The following is a 23,717-nucleotide window of genomic DNA, read 5'->3' as shown; positions in this document are numbered from 1 at the left end:
TGACTCGAATGTTGGGCCGAGAGGACACGTATACGCAGATGACGTTTTCGCTATTAGCGAGGATGGATTCCCGGAAAAAGTTGCCGGCTTCATGCTCGAGCGAATGCAATCGGTTCTTCCAAAGATTCGAAAGGCTTGGACGGAAAAATGGCCGGGAGAACGCGGTGCAGCGAAAACAGCGTTCGTATCAGGAATCGAGGGCAGGAAAAGTGTCCGTGATACGACACCTCGTTCGTGGCTTTATCATTAACATATTCACAGCTGCGTTTCAGTGTACGTACAGCAAGAAAGCGAATGATCTATTACGAAGAAAATGGAGGTATTTTCTCGTAACAGGTTTCTTTTCGCCCCTATTAAGCGGCAGTTCTCCGATATGCTCCGCAGGATTGCAATTCATCTGCAGGAAAGTGTAGCAGATTTTCTGCTCCAGCGATTGATCAACGACGGAAGAATTTTGTTCCGGAAGATCGAGAAAGTGCACTTTTCTCTTTTCTTGCGGTCAACTTCGCGTTAACATATTTCTCTGTCGATCGTAATAATTTCCGTCCGTTAGGTCAACGATGTTCGAACCAAACGGGTGGCGATTGCTCGCAGGGGTGTGTTCGGAAATCGATTTGAGAAACAGGGGTACACGCGGCAGTAGTTGTTCACGCGCCACGTGCCAAAACGTGCCATTTTTCGGTCCCTCTTTTGTCGCACGTTTCCACCACCATTCTGAGTCATCCAATCTTTTCCCATTACCACTTTCGCGTTTGCTCGTTCCCTCGGTATTTCCCGTGGAATTGTTTAATCCTGCAGTTGGAGGCCGAGCAATAGGCTGGAGAAATATACTTGAAAGATAATCTACGGTAATGGAGAGTAGTTGATGGAACCAAGGGCTCGCGGATCGTAATAATCTTGATTGACCTTCCTTTCGATCTCTCTATTAAAACAGCGCAGTCGATTAATCTGTATCGTTAGAAATGCTCTCCGCGTGAAACCGCATAAACCGAGTAGATGGAATGACTCTTCGTGCTTCGACCCTTTATTCGCTAGAAAATAAGCAGCATTACCTTTACGTTATTCCAACGTCTCGGAGAAAAGGTCGTGTGCCGAGCCCGTGTATTTCTGATCGCGAAGAATAAAGGTTAGCGTAATCACCGAGGAGGATTATGCAGGATACGTATATTCGCTCGCGAAGTTGCTCGTAAATCGTAACAAAATTATCGCGAATATCTCGCGCGTCTGGTAGACACTCGATCCATTGGATAATCGAATATCTCTGTTCGATATGGAATATTTCTTCCGTCGGAAAATACGATAGCAGTAGCGTTTCTTGCCTGCGAGCGTGACATGGTTTCACGAGCGCGGAAAGTGGTGTGAAGAAGGCTTAAAACAACGCGAAGGTTCATCTATCCATCGTACTCTGTTGTCCCTTTCACTGCAAACCGACCGCGTGGGAGGCCTGTTCAGGATCTCATAGTAATTTCAGCCCGAACTAGTCTTCGTTTGCAGCTCAGTCTCTACCGGAGTGTCTTTCGCGGACAATCCGTTCTCCTGAATTAGTCGCGAAATAACCAACTGGTCCGCGGCAAGTTCCATTAAACTCGAGTTTCGGATCGATGGAGGATAGAGGTTGCGCTGGAATTAGGTACGCAGAGGAAACGCGGGTTCGGTTGAAAAGGATCAGCGCGGTTCGGAGTAACTGTCCGTAGATAATCGCTCGTTGTCGTTTTCTTCGACGATCTTAATCGCGTTAATTGCACCGTTGTCTCGATTAACCGACAGCGGCCGTTGGAGAGAAGCGGATGGAAAGATTGGCGCGAGTCCGAGGAACGATCGACGAGGAGAAGGATATTATCGGTGGATCGTGATCGGTGACAGACCAGACGGCTCTCGTGGCCAGAAACTGGATCAGTGATTTCCCAAGAGATCGAAAATCCAGAACGGCTGGCACAAAGAGGCAAGAGATCGGAGAAAACGGCGTCTGAGAACAGCCCCGCCAGCCAGCGCCGATATACGCGTACAATCGAGATAATTGCATCGCTTCATAATCAACCGCTGTTGCATAATATTCGCAGAGAGGAGAAAAAGAAGTGGAATTAACGACGACGCGGCGGGTTGTTAAACCTATTTACCGTTCCACGTTCACGCTTATTGGATGCAGTCGCGGTTGTGTGGTTCTTCCCTCTTCGCGAGTTTTCGTCCTCGTTCCATTGTTACAAACGAATTGCACAAGCGTGCCCGCGCTGTTCGCCGAGAGCCGCGAAGAAATCCATGCGACGGTGGGACGAAGATTTCAATTAAATCCAGGCGGTTAGCATAATTGGCCGGCAGCTGGTTTCTGGTCGTACGGAAATTATCGTTCATTTCGTCTGGTTTTACGTTTCAACAGTTTCGCTACGCGATTGTCGAATGGTCACAGTCGCGAGCCGAGAACCAGTCCTGGATCTTCGCCACGAACGCGTTTACCTACGATCCGTCTGCTGTCACGCGTCAAGGCTCATCCTTGCACCGTCGTTCGTACCTCTTTCGTGACTTCGTAACACACGGTATATATCGTCCACGGTCAAGTGCCTTTGCCTCTGAAACGACAGGAAGCGCGAGGCAATTTCCGCTCGAGGGATCCAGGTTCATATTCCATTGCATACGTACGTCTGGAAAATTTAACCGCACCGAGGATGGATCATCGCCGTAGCTGTGAAATTTCCACTCGTGTCATCGAAAACTCCCTTTTCCTGCCTTAGTCGCTCTCGTCTCTGCTCTGGTTCGCCGCGGTCCGTGGAATCGATCGATTCGCGTGAAAATTCGCGAGAAAATTCGCGAAGCGAACAACGATGGAGAACGTGTACGTGATAAAGGTGAAAACGAAGCCAGCCTTGTCTTCTCTGTATCCATCCGAGCGGCGTTACTCGGCATCGACCGTGGGAGGTCTGTCCTTCGTGCATTTTGGTCTGGGTGCACTTTCCCTTCTGCTGGGTAGCCTGGCCTTATCTCTTCAAGGTCCAATCCTATCGGTCGCGTGTTTAGTTCCTTTCGTGACCGGCCTGCTCGCTTGGAGAAGATGGTACATCGATAGAAATATCGCCATCTTCTTTTACGGCAGCCTATTCTCCTTGATAGCAGCGATTCTCTGCTTCATTGCCACGGTGTTCGACATCGCGGCTGCCACGGAGAGCAGAGGTCCTTTGTGGTCGTTCGAGAAAATTCTCGAGCAACCGATGAATCCTACTCACCTCGGGGAACACTTTAAGAACGACACTCTGTCGAACGAGGCGATACCGCCGAACGAGGACACTTTCAATCTCAGTGGAATCTATGACCAAGCTTCGAACGCTCCTATCTACTCCTCTACACCTGGCATTGTCTTCGACAACGTGTCCAATGTATCCACCAGCGCTCCTGAAGAGGATGATCACGATTGGAAAGCCAACGGGAGTTTACCACGAGATTCGGCTAACGTCACCGAGGAATGCTTGGAAATGATCAAGAGCAGCGTGATGACACTCTGGCACGGCGATTACACCGTGTCCTCGCACACGAAGATCTTGCTCGCGGTAAACGTGTTGGTCGCGTCTCTTCTCGAAGCGTTTTGGTCCGCTCTAAGCGCGAGAATAGCGCTGCGAGGAATGATGAATCGGTTGCCGGAAAGTAGCTACGCGAATGGAGCAACTGGGAACGGAAAGTTGGAAGCCAGAGCAGCGGGAAAGAGGAAATCGCCGCCTCCGAGGCCGGACATTTTGGATCACGACAGCAGACTGTCCGAGAACCTGCAGAACCTCACCGCGCTGCACAATGTTAGAAGTTCAGGACCGAGGTTACCTCTGCCGGAATCCAGCAGGGAATTCAGGGAAAGGGTGGAAAGGTTCCTGACGAACCAGGCAGCGCATCGTACCGCCGAGGGATCCTGTTCTTAGGATGAAAACGTCAGACGTGGGAAGAGACGATAGAATTGCGAATCCCGACGTCCGTTATCAACGGCAGTTCCGACTATTAAAATGACAACGGGGTAATTTCGTGGTAATTTACTCGCAGCCTTCGATCTCAGAATCTACGCAATTGTCTTTGCGACATATATACGATTATAACTGTAGGATAGTACCATCCGCTCGACGGAGGCCATCATCGTGGCAATTCTTATTACGCGAAGTAACGTCGAGCCGACGCAATAAACGGTTACCGATTATTCTCTCCATTGACGGTTTCGTTAATTAGTTCAGCTCGGTGGAAGCGGACTGTTAAACGCAAAGTCCGTAATGATCGTGACACAGCTGCCGCACAAACGAGTCAAACGGCCGAGTGGATACAGTTAAAGAACGGTAGCAGCCGCTTGCAACGAGTCTTCATTCCGAAAGATCTTATCGCCAAAGACGCGATCCTAGAAAACAGTTTAATTGCGATTTATTAACTTCAGTCGCCACGTTCCTTTACCTCTGTTAATTAAATGATTCAGCTTATATAGCGGCGAGCCATTCTTGAACTCGGCCCGATGAGATCTTGGGAGAATGAAAAGGCTGTTCAGCGAGATTGCATTGTTCTCCTATTAGGCAGAGAACGTTTCAGAGGGAACTACTTATAAATTTCCTTATTCCTGATAATTAATCGAGAGACACGCGAATGCGCGCTGATAAATGTACGCGACTCCTTCTTCCGTGACAGATCTCGCTCGATGTGATTCAGTAATCGGGAATACCTCTGGTGCGTGTTACGCTAATCAAGATATGCTATTTCTAATAGCGTTCATTCATCGCTGCGGTCGGTTGAACTTGAATATAAGTATGTACAAATGCAGGCTGGTAGATCGGTAACGATAGGTTGCTTTTTACCCGGCCGTTACCGCGAGCGATCAATCTAGATTACGCGAAATTAATGTTACGTACAATGGCCTGGCCTCTCTCGTGTGTGCACACGTATTGCGAAAGTTCAACGATCGTGCCGTCTGTTGCGAAATCTCATAATCTGATATTGGCCAACGCGCACGGAGCGCGGGAGTTTACTAAGAAAATCGCTGACAATAGCTGCGCTCGCTATAGATCCCGCATTCCTCGTTAAATGCTTACCTGGGTGTGTTTCAGTGACATATCGGCCGTGATAAAATCGTTGACCTGGAGACAATTAGTGTCACGTTTATATCCGTTTCTCCGATCGGATCGACGCGCGAGGAACGCGCGGGAAAGGACATTTTGGACGTTTGGTCTGGATTTTTGCATTTTTCACTCAGCTTCTTTTTGCTCTTTCAGTTTATTACACCCGAGAGAATTACTACAATTCATCGAGCCACGCGCGGTTTCTTTACAAAACAAAGCTTTATTCTTAATCATTGTTAGTTACATCGTTCGACAATGTATCGGACTTGCTACGTATCGCTGTTAAGGTACACTTTATCGAGTAAACAACGTTAAACTACCCCCCCCTAAGCTGGCCTTGTCTCTTTCATTCGTGAATCTTGGTTATAAAATATGCATCTGTTCCGTGTGTCATCTAACGAACGATCTATAACGGCGATAGACGATCGGCGATATTCTAATCTGTAATACTAATTCAGTAAAACAATCTCTCTCTTTCTGTATATATTTATATATATATATATATCGATCTTGGTCCACCTGAATTGTATGTTTGAAAGCGGATGCGACCCTACTACGTAAAAAGCTCGACAAAGCTAACACAGATCACGAGCACGATTACTCGCTCGTTTGCCTCGTACGACGCGTAACGAATCTTCTCCACGAACCAATGGTCAAATTCCGAATGCGAGTTGGTAAAATTCAGATTTTCTGTCCGTAGACGTGCGAAAACGTTTTGTCACATCCCTATACGGTTGTGAGAAAGGAACGAGCGTTGGAATGGCAGTGACCGAGAATTTATAGTAAGCTTGAACGTGCTCAAATTGGAACTTATCGTTGAACGGTGAACAATTTCGCGATAATTAACGCCTAAGTGCGAAATCGAGCTGACGTCTAGCGAGATATTGGCAAGAGTAAAGCACACGTTTGTACATGGACGTTTCTAACGAGTCGCCAAAGTAAAAGTCTCCATCGAGGGATCCAGCAACGAAACTACCCTGGAAAATCTTTTTCCTTTCCATTAACGTCCTCGTCTTCTCTCTAGAGACCTTTTCTTTGGCATATTACCTATGAGACTAATCTTTCTCTCTCTCTCTCTCTCTCTCTCTTTCTCACGCTTTCTCTCTTTCTCTCCCTCTCTCTCACTCCCGATTCACCAAGTTCTCCGACATAGATTAGCGATTAATATTACGAACAACATGGGCGACATCGTTTAATTAATAAAAATACATCGTTACGTAGGATTTCTCACGTGTACTCTGTCGTCGTCAGAGTCTGCTCGTCGTAATCCCTTTCAGACTTGTAGTAATACGTCAATCGTGACGAAAGAAAAAAAAAGAAAAAAAAAAGAACACGATCCAACACGTACATCTCTATTCGCTTATGCTCTAAACGGTTACGGTTTATACCTTAAGCTACTGTACCACAAATCACATCACTTAGATTCTATGACGAATACGGTAATCTTAGATTTGCACTCTTATCACCATCTTTGTATTCTACATGGACAGTTTGCTATCTAGTTCGTGACAGTTCGTGGACCGTTGCTGCACCTGGATCAAGGTTCTCGAAGGTAATGCAAAACACGAGGCTACCAGCGGGCACAATTCTCAGCGACCATTTTCTCGTCTTGGCTCTCCCCCTAGTCTGACTTAATACTACTATTCCTCGACAGCTATCCCGTTAATTATCTAAGAATAAGCGCGATCACACGTTAACCGGTCTGACATTGTCATCCGACTGTTGCTGTTCACCACTTTGCCAACCCGAGTCCAGCGTCGTTGAATCGCTCAAGCAACATTGAGGCGTTTCCTCTTCCTGGCTACTCCTGTAATCCCTGTAATCCCTCTCCCTTCCCCGTTCAGTCTCCTCCTCTCTGAAGTATCCCGAGGTCGCAGGACCTTCTTGAAGCTGTTCGTCGTCCTTGGACGTGTAGTAAGAGTATCGACCTTGTTGAATGACTTCGTACTGCGCGTCAGGCGCCAGGAACGGTCCCCTGGCGCTTCTGGGTTCGTCACTGTTCGCGTAATTGTCGGATGGTATGTCACCATTGTCCGATGGCAATGGCAGAGGCATCCTGGATCTCTTTGACAGTTGCCGTTTACCTAGGCGAGCTGCTAGGTAATCTACGCCCTCTGAATGTTCCGCACCTATGAAAATTGAGGTGAATAATCAGTGCCGATCGATGGCGACCCATCTTATTTTCTTTCCAATCGTTCCATCTTCGCGCTGTCGTTATATACCTTCTTTCTCAACGGCCAAATCGTAGAAACTACTCTCGGGCCCGCAACACGAGGACACGTCACCAAAGTACAGTTCACTTTCCGACTGTTTCGGCCCAGGATTCGCTTCCTGCTGGAACGCTCCGTTCTCTACACCCTTTAAAGGCTTCCTAGTTCGTCTGCCTTTCATGGTGCCCTCGTTCCCTCCCTCTGGGTCTGTGCTGTTCGATATTTCTTCGGCATTTTCGTAGTTATCGGAGGGACGTTTCGCAGACCTCGATCTGTGATCTGTAAAGACGGTATTTCGCGGTTTCGAGAGCGTTCTTTCATGCGCTTCCACCCTTAATACGCGTTTCGTTTCTCACCTTCATTGTTCTCGAAGTTCTCTATTCGTTTGGCAATTCTGGGCCTTTGTTCGGCTACTTGCGGTCGCCTAGCAGGGCTGTTCGGGTCGCTATAAGGCGGCGGAGGACCCCATAACGGCACCGGAGTCTCTAGAACACTGTAAGAAGCCGTGCTAGGGGTGTACGGACCGTTCTGTGCGTTTAAAACGGAATAGGGACCGCTCGATTGAGAATTAAGGACACTGTAGGGGCCATTTGTGTTTTCTACGTTAGCCTCGGTCTGTCTGGCCTGAGTATGAAAGCCATAATTCGAGTCTGGGCTCGGAGCTGGTCCTCTGGATCTGGACCAGGGTAGTCGCCATCGTCTGCAAGGTAAAAAGAACGGTTCCCTTGAATTCGCTGCGACGTTTAATCCCGTATCTACTCTCTCATCGCGCAAGAAACGAATTTTAAACGCGGCAAGCTCGTCCTTTCCGCGCTGCCGTTTCTTTCCCGATGAAACTGAATTTTTCGCATAATATATCGCGATGGCTCTTAGATTAATTGGCGGACGCGATCCGTCTTTTTTCCCACTCATTTCAGCGAAAGCGATCTTCCAACAGCGCGTCGTCCATTATAATTTATTTCCAAGACGAAGAAACCTCTCCTCCAAATGCCAGAAGCGGAATGGAATTCCGGCTTAATTAATGCCATACATTAGCGGATTACCGGAATACAATGTATCCCGAGGCCTTCGGGGATCGTTGCCTTGTTTACGAGTTTATTGCACCCCGTTCCCGATATTCGTGACATTCGTGAATGAAATCCATTGAATATGTATCGTTACGCTCGAGGGTAAGTGCACACGGTGCATTCGAATCGCATCGATAATTTCTCAATGAAGTCCATCGCGGGGCACAGCATCCCGGTATCGTAATTCGCAACGTCGCGATAACAGTGCCGACCATGTCTGCCATTGTTATGCTTAACTTATGCCCGACATTTTTCGGATGCAACGCAGTTTCGTTGCCCAGCGCGATCCCTTCGGATCCCTTTGAGCAGACATTGGCGTTCTCGAGGTCGGTCTGTTGTAAATTTGCGGCCGGATCATTCGGACATACGAACCTCGATGGCGCCAAGTCAGGATTCGGCGTGTAAAGATTTCCGGGTGTCTGCGCCCACCATGGACTAGCGCCGCCGCAGTCGTTGCAACATCCGCAGGAACCAGTCGCCGGTCCCACGGTGCCTCCTTGCCCGTACAGAGATCTGCATCTCAGCTCCAACTGCTCCCAGTACATCTTCTTCTTCTCGTGACTTAGCAACTGGTACACCAGCATGCACGAGAATATGCAAGCCAAGATTCCAGCGACCGAAACCCCGAACAGGGCCCTCAGACAGGCGTGTAAGGCACCGTGGACTGCCTCGCAGTGGGGAGTGCCTTCGAAAAGAACTCCAGGGTCTCCTTCCGGCGCGCCGTAGCACGTGCACGACCTGATACGATAATTATCGAATCGGAAGTATCGATCGAATGGTGGCTTGGTGTAAAAATAGGCGATCAGCTCCAAGTACATACCTCGCTTTCGCGGTGTAGACGCATTTCCGAAGACCTTGCAGCCGGGACATGTGTATGACCGTGGTGGTGACGGTGACGAGGACGCACACCAACGCGCACACCACACCGACTGATCCGCACACTTTCATCTGCGCGAAAAGTTGAAAAGTTATCGATAGAAGGGAGATCGGGGGTAATATTTTGCTCGGAAAGTTGCTTACCAAAAGTCCGTATCTGTGCTTCCGTCTGGCAAGTAGCATCGTGAAGAGACCCATTAGGATTAACTGGAAATCAATATCGAATACGCGTGATTATCCGCAGTGGTCTAAATATCTCGCGTTTGCATTGTTCTCGTACGCGGTCTCGTTAAAGGGAGATCGGTTGATAGACTCCGATCTTTGCCTCTTACCATTATGCCAGGAATGTAAGATGGTACAGTCTCAAAGAGAGCTAAGCTGGCCGTGTGGGCTGAAAGGACCGCGTGTACCGCCAAAAAGAGACTACCAACCGCAGCGCTCAACCCACCACAAAGGCAACAAAGGACAACGTACTTCTTGCAGCAACCACCTTCCCCCGTGTGGCCTGTAAAATTAAAATCGGTCACTGATAGCATGCGAGCGATAGGCGGAGAATTAAAAAGGGAAAGCAGAGTTCGGGAGTTAGGGGACAGTTGGGGTATGCTTGAAAAATCCTCAATGGAACGTCTCGAATATTTTCGTCTGTGAAAAATTAGCGTCTTCCAGCCGGACGTAATATTTCGCGTCCCGATAATCTCTCCGCCGCCATCGCTTCAAAGGATCTCCGTATGAAACGCGAAATAGCTCGAAGGATATTTTTCGACGGCCAAACGGAATCTTTTGTACGACTATCGACCCTTTTCAGAAAAAGGTCCTGCAAGACTTATTCCCATCGTGCTGGTTCCTTCTTTCACGGGATAATGATTGTCCTTGCGTGAGAACCCAACAACGGGAGCTTTGATCTAACCACAATGGGAAACGTGCCGTGAGCGAAATTCCTCGAATCTTGTTAGTCAGTGATTACCCCCTAGATCGACTCGATTCCCTTTCTTCTCTGCTAACTAGATTTGCTTTCCAAGCGAAAGAAGAAAGGGACAGCGGAGAAAAATGATCGGTGGTTCGATGACGATTAGCAAGGCACACGCGTATTCCCTTCGGCTCGCTCGAATCGCGTACAATGTTCGCGATTAACCAGCGAACCCATAGCGCAGACGGCAAAGTATCGTATTAAAATACGGCAGCGTACGAAATTGCCTGCTAGCCGTGCAAGCATCGCACGAGTGCGACTTTTTCTGTTACGTAGCCGAGCTATTCCATTCTCGATCATCCAGGCTCAACTTTTGTTGTCAAAGCTCGCAATTGAGCCGACTACGCTGTATTGGAAATTCCTTCGATGAATGTTGAGCGATGGAAGCGTCGACGCTACGTCGCTTCAAAGACAATGGCAGATTCTCTCTCTCCGGAGAGAGAATCGACAGAGCTGAACTTTTTAATCAGGTTTCCCATTAATAAAGGAGGGTACTGTGCCTTTCTATAGCACGGGCCTGGAGGACAAGTGGAGAGATCATCTTGTGTAATTAAAAATCTAATTATTTTTCTGCCAACGAGTAAAATCTATGAAGATTGCGCGGCTGGGGCGAAATTGAAAAAATTCTCTCGGAATAGGAACAACCAGAGGCTGTTATTCGCACAGCCGTGCGCAATTCGGATATTACGTTCCTGAGAACCAACCTTTCGTCGCGATAAAATGGTCAACGTCGTTCTTCTGTTTTGACAAATCCGACTATTGTCGAACCTCGGCGAATACATCCCAAAGCGGAGAGAAATAGAAGACCGTGCTTTTTCCACGACTAGTTCCCTTCAACGATACATTTCCCCTCCCCCGAAAATGGAAAAGAGAAAAGAGAAAAGAAAAACGAAAAGAGAGGGAGGTAGGCCAACCGGAATTTCGTTCCCAATGACTTGAAAATCGTTTTTCCCGATTTCAATGTACGCAACCTTGCTTCTAGCTTGTCGTAGTCTCTATTGAAAGCACGAAAAGCCATTTTACCGGATTCCTCGGGATACCTGCTACATCTCGTGAATGCAACCAAGATTTAGGATCGAATTGTCATAGTGTACCTTCGCTACCTGCACTTGTATAGTTACGATTTGGTGAAACGAAGCTTTCGAAGCCAGCGAAGCGAGACTGGGATTCAAATGCCAGCGTGCAAACACAATGTATTTCAAGGGTAAAAGGAAACGGCAGGTTCCCTGATTTTCCTTGAAAAACCAGCCCTTTAGATAACCGCGGGTTCCCCGTGGATTAAATAGCTTCGATCTTCTACTCTCTCTCTCTCTCTCTCTCTCTCTCTCTCTCTCTCTCTCTCTCTGCTTAAATCCATCTCTTCGATCTCCCATACTAGCCGAATTCTCGACGCTGTTACGAGTTTGAAAAACTAACCAAGTTTCGATTCTTTAAAATCTTTACCGAGTTACCTGTCCAGCAAGCAACGTTAAACCTGTTTTATTAAGAAGCCAGTCGATATCTATTTATACGACAACCTTTTGTTGTCCACGTGACCTTCTATGGCTATGCAATGTATCTGTTTGCAAATAAAAATAGACCGTGGGTACTACGCGATACATTTCCCGTTATACGACGTGCACTGTAGAGATTTTACGAAGAGCAAGTACTCGAAAAGACTTTGGACTTTGAGTTTTCGAACTGACGCGTGGAAAGTTTAAGTTAAAAGAACGTTTCGTCCCCTATGACAGGCGGACGCGAATATTCTAGGGGATTATTTCGGTAACTTTATTGCGCGAAAGGCGGCTTAATGGAATAGCTAATTGGAGATTATACGAGTATGCAGTTGAGCGGTAGAGACAGACTGGGGTTGCAGGACCGATTGATAAATTAACAAGAAGGGTTAATCGGCATACCGCAAGGGTGAGGGTAATGCGATCTCGGGAAGTGCGCGTGGTTTGCCGGATGCGGCAAATGGGAATGCGAGTGTGCCGCCATTGTGAACGGATAACCCTGGTTATCCATCTCCATTTCCATTCCAAGTCGACATCGCACTATCTGGAGTACTGGATATCCATCCATCTTCTTGGCTACGAGTCGCACTGCCAAGACAAAGTTCACCACCTTCGATGTCCCGATCACTCTTTTGTTCTTATCGGCTAACACGTGTCAGTCACCAACGGTATCTCTCTTCAGCGAGAAATCGACGTGGCGAAACTTTCGCGATATTCCAGTCGCGCACTCGTTTCCTCGTCGCGTCGAGAGATCGATTAGCGAAATTGCGTTGGAAAAACGGACAAAACGGATGGAAAATTACGACACGCACTTTTCTTCCACGTCTTCCTCGATCGTTTACGAACTACGTTTGCGCATCACGTGTTCTCACGGGGGTAAATCTTGTCAAGGTCAATTGTTCGCCGTGCACCGTCTCGTTAATCGGTGTACGTACGCGTAGGATCATCAGCAATGTCGATTATTTTTATACCGTTGCCCGATAGGGTCGTCGTTCAGCGTGATCACGTTTACGAGGAATCTTGTTTGTCGGTGTACCGAAGAAGTGTCACTTCGATGCCACGTTTCTTCCAGCTATTTCTTCCTCGGCGTTCTTGCACGTTCGATTAGATCCTTTTCAGACGAATGCGAGAGCACAACAACTCGAGAGGCACTCCACGAGATCTCTGCTGGCCCGCACGCTGAGGTGTCCCACAGGTGGTGGTGGTGGTGGTGATTTCGGGCCGAAACTGAAGCCCAGGATTCCTTTGAAGGGACATCCAAGATGGCATTCCTTGCACGGCCATTCACCAGCCAGCCGAGATTAATGGCAGAGAACGTAAAAGTATCGTAGCCTGTTGTTCGATTCGCAGCATTCTTCGACACGATGCTTCTGCTCTCGCTCGCTGCGAGCATCGACTGGTCGATATACCGTGACGATTCGAGCGACTCGACGCGGTCGAGGGTTGAAATTCCACGGGGGTTGTTCCTCGAAGCAAGTAGAATCGGTCAACGATGCGGCTCAGTGTCGATAACGCATGTCCACTATTGATAAAGGGGACAACAGCGATACGCGTTCTAGCTCCTCATCCTGCTGATACTGCAGACATTCCGATGACCGTCAGGTGAAACGACTAAGGATGGAGCTACTGGCTATCTCCCGTCTGTACGTCTAATTTCGTCCGAGTTTCAGGAAACACTGTCCGACTGCTCGACATGCTCGCTTTAAGCGGAAATCAAACGGGGATGGGAAGAGTGCTTCGAATAGAAGCGATATCGCGCATCCGCCATTCAAATTGGCAAGCCATCGCGTACGAGATATCGATATTCGGTATTGCGACAGATATCGCGTTCTGTTTCGAGTATCAGACTTCGCGTCCGTTATCGGCCACGCTGGGTAATTATCGCGAAATTTCTGAAAAAGAGGCGAAAATGGTTCGCGATGTGACGCGAAACGCAGCAAACACTTACATTGATTGACAGACGTTGTTTCGTATCTTCTAGTTGGTCTAGGGGGCGGTCGCGGAGGAAGCGCAGGGGGTTGATGCGTTCTCGATGTCACTTCGACACCTCCGTCGCTCTCGCCCTCTTGCCCTCTCTTGTTTCCTCCGGTTTGCACCACGTGACATTGACATTTGCTTTTCGAAGGAGCCGACACCTGAATATTAAAAGTTTCACGTCGAAAGAAATTTCCTGGAAGGGGAAGCTCGAAGAGGGCAATGCGGATAAGCTCGTACAACGCGGTGTACGTATAATTAAATTACGTTTAAAGCACCGTTGCCGTAATCGCGTTGGTAAATTGCGTAATGAACGGTAATACAGAAGTCATGCGAGTAACTAATTTGCGTCAGTGGGTAAATGCGCTAATGATTAACGATCGTTGTCGTCTGCAGACGTGTTTAGATTTCGGGCGAAATTGTTGCGAAATACGTTGAATTAATCAAACGTTCGAAACTGTCGAAACGAAGTTTTCTTTGGGATTCGAATAGAAAATTTCCCGACTCGCGGGAAATTTGAATAAAAGAGAAAAGCAAAGGGATAAGAGTTACCTGTATCGAATCCACGCCGATGAGTGACGTATTTTTGGTATCGCTGCTCTGCGGATGTTGATGACCGTGACTGTGCATGTGACCGTGATGATGTCCATGATGCTCTAGACTGGACGGTGCTCTGTCTCTTTGCCGGGAATCGGGATGGCTGGTGTGCAACGAATGCACTTGTTGCAAATGGTGATGATGATCGTGGACGTGATCCAAACGACTGTGCGTTCTCGTGTTCGCGTTGGACGAAGAAGACTCGCAGGATATGCCAGAGCTGACATGATGATGATTCACGCTAGAATGTCCGGTTAAACTTCCCGAAGAACTGCCATGATGATGGCTAGCCAGCGGCGTAGTCGAAAGGCTGCTATTCGCGTTAACCACGTGTCGATGAACCGCCGGCGAGCCGCCATGATTTAACATGCTCGAATTAGACGAAGCTCCGCTCATCGCGCTGGAAGTGCCGTGATGATCGCTGGAGAAACCAGAGTTCGAAGGGTAATGACTGCCGAGGCCAGTGTTACCACCGAGACGATGATGGCTGGTCGGTGAATTTCTGTGTCCCATGGCGGTAGAGGTTGGTATCGGATTCGGATGGTGATGACCACTCGGATTTCCCGTCGCGCTCTGATTTCCGTGATTCGAACCGGAACTACTCAGGGGGCCAGAGTTTCCGTGAACATGGCTAGTCAAACTAGGCGCCAGATTTCCGTGATGATGTCCCGCCATTCCTTGCGGGCCGTGCGGATGATGCACGGTCGTCGGCCCGTGATGATGGGTCACGTTCGTGGTCTTGGTGTTTCCGTGGTGATGATGAGTGTGTTGTCGTTGATGTTGCTGAAATCCCATCAGTCCATCTCCGACGTCCAAATTCGTGGTGCTTCGGAAATTGTCGGCATGCTTGTGAACGTGGGCATGAGTATCGCCGTGGAAATGTCCGTGGACGTTGCGTTCCGCTGACGTCGGCTCGTGATGGTGTTGATAAGGATTCAGGACCTGCTGAATATTCTTCAGCTTATCTTTGCTCGAAGCGGCTGGCTTCTGCGATAACCCGGCATGATCGTCGAGCTGCTTGTCCAGATCTTTCGTGGACGTCTCGAGCAAGGCTGAACTAGACTCCAACAAAGGACTAGGGCTGGAGGTTAGGCTGTGTTGGTTATCCTGCAAGTTGCCGGATTCCTGAACTCTTCGTGCAGCCTCGAACGCCAAGTTTCGCGAAAGATCCAAGTTCCTCGGACTGCACGAAAGATTATGACCGTGTCTGGACAAAATCCCGCTTTGACCTTCCATCGATCTCGTATTCGGCGATAAGCCCGCTTGATGTTCCAAGATATCCACATTCCTGGTATTCTCCAAATTGATCTGTTGGCTTTCCTGATGAGATAGTGGACTTTCCAGTCTTCTTATTGGTTCGAAAGCACTCTGAAGTGCCTCTAAACCCCTAGGGAGTTCTTGGTTGTTGGAAATTCTTGTACTTCCCACGCTCCTCTCCGCTCTGTCCCTCTGCGTTCTCATGGAATCCATGCTACTCATTGCGGAGCATTGGCAAGAGTGTTGCGGACTTTCCGGAACGTCCAGGTCGGTGGTTAATTGCGGCTGGGACATTGTAATACCTGAAAATACCACAGAGATTGCGTGAATCGATGCAAACAAACCAACGATTAATTATCCTTGAAAATTCGAGCCACGGCCAACCACACGGTATAACAGCCTTCCATCGATTAATCCTCTATCGGGGCATCTAAGAACCCGACAGCGAGCAACAGAGCGCGAGCGAGCGCGCGCGCGAGGGACAGAGATACGCCGGTGAACACGTCCATTTTCGCGATCGCGATCGATCACGAACGGTTCGCGGGTCAGTCGTAGCGCGTTTCTCGCATCTCGTCGAGAGCCGATTCGTTTCCGTACCGCCGCCTCATTGAACCTGATAAATCGTTTCGGATTACAAAACAGCGGGAGTCAGCGTAAGCTGCGTGCGTGCGCGAAAAATGAAAGCAACGATCCCTGCAAAATATCCGCGATTGCCACGAATTCGCGAGGCTCGCGATTCGTCCGTCATCTATACGGGCAGATGGGCAATCGGTTAAGGAACTAACGAATCTCCCAATTACGACGCAACGCGGGTCCCGAGTAATGGGACGATGCTAACTGCGGATATCGCATCCGTTCCGGACGCGGAAACGCGGAAAACTTTCGCAGCCTATTAGCGCCTTCCGTCGTTAAAACTTCTCGAATAGCTTTCGAGCAACTTGTATAAATATCTCGGCGAATATTAGACGATTCTTCTGGAGTTGCGAAGTGTGGCTTTCACCGTTCGCCATTGTACTTGTTCGAAAGAATTCCGCCCTATAATTTGCTCCATATTTACCTTGTTAAGAAATAAGATACCCCGAGAAGAATACCGATAATAACCGCCGTCGGAAAGCATCGGTCCATCTTTCGCGGGAAGTCGATTAACGGCATCGCGTACGCTGCTTGCACCGGAAAGAAGAGTTGCATGTCGCGTGGCATACAGGTTCCATCGATCAACTAGGAGCATCACCGTCGCGATCATTACGATAGATACATTTAACACGGTGTCAGCTCGAAGTACCGTAACTGCACCGTATTGTAACTCCTCGCACGAGTCGCGTATACGCTCGCGTTCGTGGCTACGCGTATACGCGTACGAAACGCTCGTATCGAAGTCGAAGATGTGGACCATCTCGCATCGTATATCGAAAAGCGTTAAAATCCGCCGCGAAATGTCGCATTATCGATCCTCTTATTAACCATTACCGGTGACGCCGGCCAGGACGATTTATGGCGACTTTAAAGGAAAATCTGCTCAGCCTAATGGCCCTCTTGCATTTCACCTGCAAAATCGATCACATCGGTAGCTGCCTTGAAGCACATTTGGTATCGAGCATCTAGTTACAGGCAACCAGTCCGAAGTAGTTCTCGTAAGTACAACCGGTGGACTCTCGGCCACTTACATTCCTCGTATCTCGTTATACGAGCGCAAAGGCTCTGAAGGCCATGGTCAAGTTCGATGCCGATGGCGTTGCTCGGACGCGGTTAAGTTTTTCTGTCGTTCGACGATCTCTCGATCGCAGGAAGAATGAGAATACTTCGCGGCACGTGGATTTAATTTCGTTCAAACGGAAAACCAACGATCCCTCTTCTCCTCCGCTGTGGTCACTCCGCGGAACGGTGCTCGCCGAATGCTTGCACTCGCGAAGGATAAAAAATCAAAAGAGAAAAAGGGCAAAAATATTCTCGGGGTGTTTATACGCGATCGCAAACCCGCTGTAACCAACGAGGTTACGGTCCTCGTTTGATCGGCGACGGAGCGGCAGAAAATTGCTCGTTTTCGGAGGTTTACGTTGCTCGAGTCGGGTGAAACGAAACGGAAAAACGATTTCGACACGGGAGGAGGATCGAAGATCTACGCTGGAATCTACGATAGCCTTTATCCGAAGGTTAGTAGCCGTTAATCTCTAACATTCAGATAAGCTATCCGCCTTGCTCCTTTTGCTACGAATACCGGTTTCACCGTCACAAATAAATGAAACGCTTGTGTCAACAGCTTCGACTCCGTCACGAAATTCTGCGATACCGACATTCGGAACGTCGCAGAATCTAACCTATTCGTTGGTCGAACGAAGGATCGGCGAGATACGGGGAATTGGCGATGATTTCGACAGGCTCGGGGATTTTCTTCGTCCGAACGGTGGAGAGTGGTTCGGTTCGCACGCAAACGTCCAGGGTGCACGGCGAATCGGGCATCCATCGTGTATCCGTATTAAGAGGAAAAGATAGTGGCGGCTCACCTGCGCGATCGAATATTCAAGTGCTCCCGTCTGCCGGATCCTCTCAATCACTGTCTCCCGGTGACGCTCCTTCCGCATGCCCGACGATCGGAGCACGGATCTGAACACGAGGCAAAAGTCTATTTTCGACGCGAACTCTCTGTTCCTTGGTCTTCCCACTGGAATACCGTGGTACGTAAGCAGGCGTGCGCATTTTCGAAACGTTGGACCACGCGCGTGGCGCCAAAAAAGACGACCGTATACGCGCACCCGGTGCACCGTGCGTCGCGGAACACGAAACCTCTATCACATGCACGTCGCTGCTCGCCGCGGCGTCGACAGCGAATTCTCGTTAATTCGATTGCGAGAGTAGGCTCGCGTCGCGTCGCGTCTCGTATAGCATCGCAACGGCACAGCACAGAGCACAGAGCACAGAACGGCAAGGCACGGCACGGCACGGCACGGCACGGCTCAGCACGGCACACGACGGTCCCACGGGGACGGGTGAAAACGAGCGACGAGTTCTCTGGAAGAAAGGAAGCAACGAGGATAGGAACGGAGCGCAATATCGTGAGAGACTGTTCGTGCCTTCCACCTTCACTGGCAGCCGTTCTGCCTTGGAATGTGCCTTTGCCCCCTCGAGCCCCTCTCCGCTCCTATACCGGGCCCGGAGCCCGAGTGAGGGGCCCTCAGGGCCCCGACTCTTACGCCGCAGCCCCCGCTCTGTCCCGCCATTCGAAGCTCGACCGTCGATTTCGTTCTGGGACCGCAAGTGTCAGGCCCACCCACTCTCGCGGGGCCCCGATCAGACTCGCTGGATAGGGTAGATCGTTTGGCGTCGTTAAACGCTGGAATCAGGGCCGTTTTAAATTCGCCAGGATTCCTAAAATATCTATCGCTCGCTCGCTCGTTCGATCGACTCCCGAGTCCGAGGCTGGTTGCTTCGTGGATATTCGTCGGGATCGTATCGGCCTTTGCGCGTCCGGGGAATACCGTGACCGAGATCCGGGAAAAACTGCCAGATATTCCACGGTCAGGTATTTCCCGTACTCGAACCTCGTACTCGAAACAAAGGATGATCCTCGGTTTCAGGTCGCACGAAAGATTAGCCAATGTCCGTGGCAGGTACGAGCTCACGGTTAGCTCCCTGTTCGTAAGCGTTTAAAGCGCAAAGGTATAATTTTCAAGGAGGGAATAGCGAAGAGATTCTCGTCGACTTTCCTACTCCGAGTTCCTTCTTTCTACCCTATTAACACGATCGCTTCGAGTAATGGAGATAACCACCGTCATCCTGATTATCCTCTAAATTTAGTTGTAAAAATTCCTGTCCGGCTACGTACCGAAAGATACAGGCCTCCTCTTATCCGGCGAGGCTCCTCGAGGAATCCAACTGGAACGGTCCCTTACCGATCGATCGTTGGTTTCTTCGCGCTCATTTCTCTCTCCAACCTTTAATTATTATTTACGAGTACGTTATTTATGCCAACAATCGGGGGATATCGATGAGCGCTAAAAATACGCAAGAGTTGTCGACCAACGTTAATTATTTCATTGTATATTGCGCATCGAGTGCGCGCTTTCGTACAATGCGAGGTAGAACTTACGTCCGACCGTAACCCGTTCCACATAAATACTCGATGCTTTAAACAATGGCACGTCGAAAACTGTATTTATAGAAATAACATGGAAGGCTAAAGTTTTATGGACCGCTGTCTATCCGAGTGGTCTTTAAATAACGCGCTCTCGATCGATGGACGATAGACGAGTGATTGATAGAGACACGACGGGATTTTAAGGAATTTTTCGCCATTTTCTTAGCGATCCTTCGGTATCGGATTGACGAGATACGATAAAGCAACGTTTCATCGAATCGATTCTCGAATTTGTTGGTTAAATATTTCACGCAACGCGACATATGTAAGAGGCGTGGAAAACAATGATCGGGCGTATATAATTTATTTCTGGAGACATTCGTTGATTGCGATATGGCCCGTATTCTTTATTCGTATTCTCACAGCAGCCCGGAGAAAGAAAGAACTCTCGAAATACAATGGACAGCGTAATTAAGGGTCAAAAGTTTTTAGCTTCATTAATTACGCGAACACTTCAAACGATGCCATTATCATCCCGAGAATGCAGCAAGCAAAATGGTGCGCTATGCATAATGTAGTTTCATTTCTTCTCGGCTTCGGGGCCATTTTTCTGAATCAGTTCGAGAAAAAAAAAAAAAAAAAAAAAAAAAAAAAAGAAAATGGAAAATGCGAGTGCCTTAATTGCGCCAGGGTCGCAATTATATTAGAAAAAAAAAAAAAAAGAAAATGGAAAATGCGAGTGCCTTAATTGCGCCAGGGTCGCAATTATATTAGAAAAAAAAAAAAAAAGAAAATGGAAAATGCGAGTGCCTTAATTGCGCCAGGGTCGCAATTATATTAGAAAAAAAAAAAAAAAGAAAATGGAAAATGCGAGTGCCTTAATTGCGCCAGGGTCGCAATTATATTAGAAAAAAAAAAAAAAAGAAAATGGAAAATGCGAGTGCCTTAATTGCGCCAGGGTCGCAATTATATTAGAAAAAAAAAAAAAAAGAAAATGGAAAATGCGAGTGCCTTAATTGCGCCAGGGTCGCAATTATATTAGAAAAAAAAAAAAAAAGAAAATGGAAAATGCGAGTGCCTTAATTGCGCCAGGGTCGCAATTATATTAGAAAAAAAAAAAAAAAGAAAATGGAAAATGCGAGTGCCTTAATTGCGCCAGGGTCGCAATTATATTAGAAAAAAAAAAAAAAAGAAAATGGAAAATGCGAGTGCCTTAATTGCGCCAGGGTCGCAATTATATTAGAAAAAAAAAAAAAAAGAAAATGGAAAATGCGAGTGCCTTAATTGCGCCAGGGTCGCAATTATATTAGAAAAAAAAAATGCGAAGGAATTAAAAATTGTAATTTCGTTTGCTTCGCGTCCTTGTTTATACCGTCGAATAATTATTTATACGATAAAAAAGAACCGGGATAATTAGCAAAATGACGATGCAAATTTTACGATAACGTACAGTAAATCACCGGTACCTTTTAGTTTAGCGTTGGAAAAAGAACGAATTCGCGATGAAAGATGCGTTGAAAGGTAATCGTATAAATGGGAAGATTATTTTTCAAAAGCTACAATTTTTAATTTGGCGGCAATCGGTGATTCGCAGTGGATAACTAACACTGCACGCGACAGTTAAGAGTTCGCGTGGTTGCCGACAGATGGCGGCACTAACGCCCGCCGATCGGACGAACGTTTGATTCGTTTTCTTCCCGAAAAGTGTTCGTTGAGGTGACCGTTGGTGCACATGTTCGTTAATTGCTAGTTAATTTGTCAATCGGTCGTGGAAATTCGGTGACTGTGTACATCGGGAAGTGAGAAATCGTGCTGCTCGTTGCGATTCGACGAGATTCGACGAGATTTCACGGTCTTCTACCGGCTGGTCAGTGTGGTGAGTGTTAATGTACGTAAATTGTTGTTAACCGTAATGTCTAAGAACGCATAAATGGCGGGAAGTCGTATTATTTTTCTCGTCGATTCGTAGTCGTATATAGCGTTAGAGCATTTAGGCTTGCTAATTTTTCGTCGAGATCGTATCGCTTATTTCGAGATTAATCGAAACGTTAATGGATATTCGAAAATAGATCGAATCAACGATTATTCTAATCTGCGACGTAATCGAGATCCAATATGTCAGCCATTAACGACACTCGCGAAAATTTGTCGTATTTGCAAATTACTATTTACGACATTTCGCCGCGCAATAAACATTAATCGACGAACGCCATTTATCCGAGGAATAGAATCGAGATAATCTAACGCGTTGCTGCCGAATTTTTTGTAATTCGAAATATCGTCCACGTATTACGCGTTCTAACACCGTACGATTAGAACGTCGTGCCCCGCCCTTTCTGTCCTACAGGAAGATTCTTCGCGAAATTTTAATGAACGTTGAAGGTGTTCGAAAGTTTACATTTTTTGTCATGGTCTGCGAGGCCCAAGACCACATCGAGCGGTTTGTATATATTCTTGGATTATACTCGCAAGGCAGTTCGTCTTTGTTGACGTTTTGTTTCTCGTAACGTTCGAGGATATCGCTAGCCGATGCCGCGCATACCTCGCAGTTCTGTTTCCTCCGTCGAACGTATTCCAACGTGGTTCGTATTCTCCATTTCGAGATTATGTTTCGATCGCCGGGCTGAACATTTTAAGAGACAGTTTGATGGATATCGACGCCCTTAATCGACCTATTTTTTCCAACTTACTCCCCGGTATTTCGGTGACGTTGATTCTTAGCAGCGGCGTGGCCGGGAAAAGTGGCGTGCCCTCGTGAAATGCCTCGGTTCATCGTCACGACAGATTTTTCTGGTAAGAACTTCTAATTTATATCAGTCTACTTGAACCTGTTCCAAATACTAGAATAGATCGAAATGTAGACCGTATATTTGTTACATAAATCTGTATGGTGCGCCGCGAATGTTTCCATTTATACCGTTCATGTCGTTCCCTCGAACAACGTTACATCTTCCAATTTTCCGGCCATTTTCCAACAATTTTCCGACAATTTTCCAACAATTTTCCGACTACTTTCGGATTTCCAAACGTCTCGATGAAAAGGAATAAGCAAGTGGGAAAGAAAGGAAAGTACGAGGAAAGGAGGGAAAAAGAGTGGGGTGGGGAGAAGGACAAAACGATTGGCGGTGATCGATTTTGGAAAAGTAAACCGAGCAGAAGTATCGCCGTTTCCCTTGCCATTCGTTCGGCCGCGTTTTCTCGTTTTTTCCTCCGACTTCTCCAGACCGAAATGCCGGAGAATTATGAGCGGGTTATAGTTTTACGGGGGAGGTGGGTCAACAATTTTGCTAGGAAGCCGCTGCGAGTGAGAAGCCGGCTGGTCCGGCCGGGGCCTTCGTATTCGGACCATTAGTCCAATACGGCAATTCGTCAAATCGGGAGAAATGTAGTATCAATAACGTCCCGCAGCTGCTGCCATCGAAGCATGCATTTTCCTGACGCGCAAATTGCGCGCGCACGGCTCCTCTCTTCGGAACATACACGAGCGACAATTGTTTCCGATTTTCCCGATTCCCTCGTCCATACCCCACTCGCCCGTTCCCTCCGTCCTCCGATTGTTTTTCTCCCGTCCCGATGGTTTTCCACTTGTTTTGTCACCGCGTAATCTGCCGATCGATCCTTCGATTGATACCATCCCGCTGAATCTTCGACCGGTTTTTCCATTCGGACTTCCGTCCGCCATTGTAACGCACTTTTAATGGCGAATATTTACCATTTTCACCATTTTTACCATTTCCCGAGTCTAACGCATCCAATACGACCGGCGTAATCTCGCGCCGTTGTCATCCGTTGGTCCGGCGATTCGCGAGCTATATTTTTCCAAGACCCGATCCTCGGATCGATCGGACAGCTCCATCGGGCATCGTATTTTTCATCGTTAGCGCGCGGCTAAACACGTGTCCGGCCCGACCACGTGTCACCGTTAATTTCCTGCGGTTTCCATTCTCGAAATCGTGCTGAACGCGAGTCTACGACCGATGTGCGATGTTTGCGGATAAATCCTCGTGGCCTGCCAATGCTGCTGGCTGACCCTCTCCTGCAGGCTCTTCTTCTCTCTTTCACCTTCGCGCCACCCCCTCGCCCGTCTCTCTCTCTCTCTCTCTCTCTCTCTCTCTCTCTCTCTCTCTCCCTTCCTCTT

At 48.0% G+C, this 23,717-nt stretch overlaps 2 protein-coding genes across 2 annotated transcripts; one reads left to right on the top strand and one right to left on the bottom strand.

Annotated features, from left to right (window-relative positions):
- The first annotated feature begins 2,436 nt into the window (after window positions 1–2,436).
- On the top strand, window positions 2,437–3,969 carry LOC108555512 (uncharacterized). Its single transcript, XM_017911173.1, has one exon. It carries the CDS (start codon window positions 2,817–2,819, stop codon window positions 3,894–3,896), a length of 1,080 nt encoding a protein of 359 aa, XP_017766662.1. The 5' UTR covers window positions 2,437–2,816; the 3' UTR covers window positions 3,897–3,969.
- A 2,682-nt stretch (window positions 3,970–6,651) lies between these two features.
- On the bottom strand, window positions 6,652–15,801 carry LOC108555464 (uncharacterized). Its single transcript, XM_017911108.1, has 9 exons — window positions 14,206–15,801; window positions 13,628–13,814; window positions 9,552–9,724; window positions 9,364–9,426; window positions 9,164–9,291; window positions 8,716–9,081; window positions 7,633–7,976; window positions 7,289–7,555; window positions 6,652–7,195 (listed from the first exon to the last, which is right to left on the bottom strand). Exons 1-9 carry the CDS (start codon window positions 15,799–15,801, stop codon window positions 6,753–6,755), a joined length of 3,567 nt encoding a protein of 1,188 aa, XP_017766597.1. The 3' UTR covers window positions 6,652–6,752.
- Between the last annotated feature and the right edge of the window lie 7,916 nt (window positions 15,802–23,717).

Source organism: Eufriesea mexicana, unplaced genomic scaffold, assembly GCF_001483705.2.
Source record: "Eufriesea mexicana isolate 0111107269 unplaced genomic scaffold, ASM148370v2 scaffold124, whole genome shotgun sequence".
Classification (NCBI taxonomy): Eukaryota; Metazoa; Arthropoda; class Insecta; order Hymenoptera; family Apidae; genus Eufriesea; species Eufriesea mexicana.
This window is presented reverse-complemented; position numbering and strand designations above follow the sequence as displayed.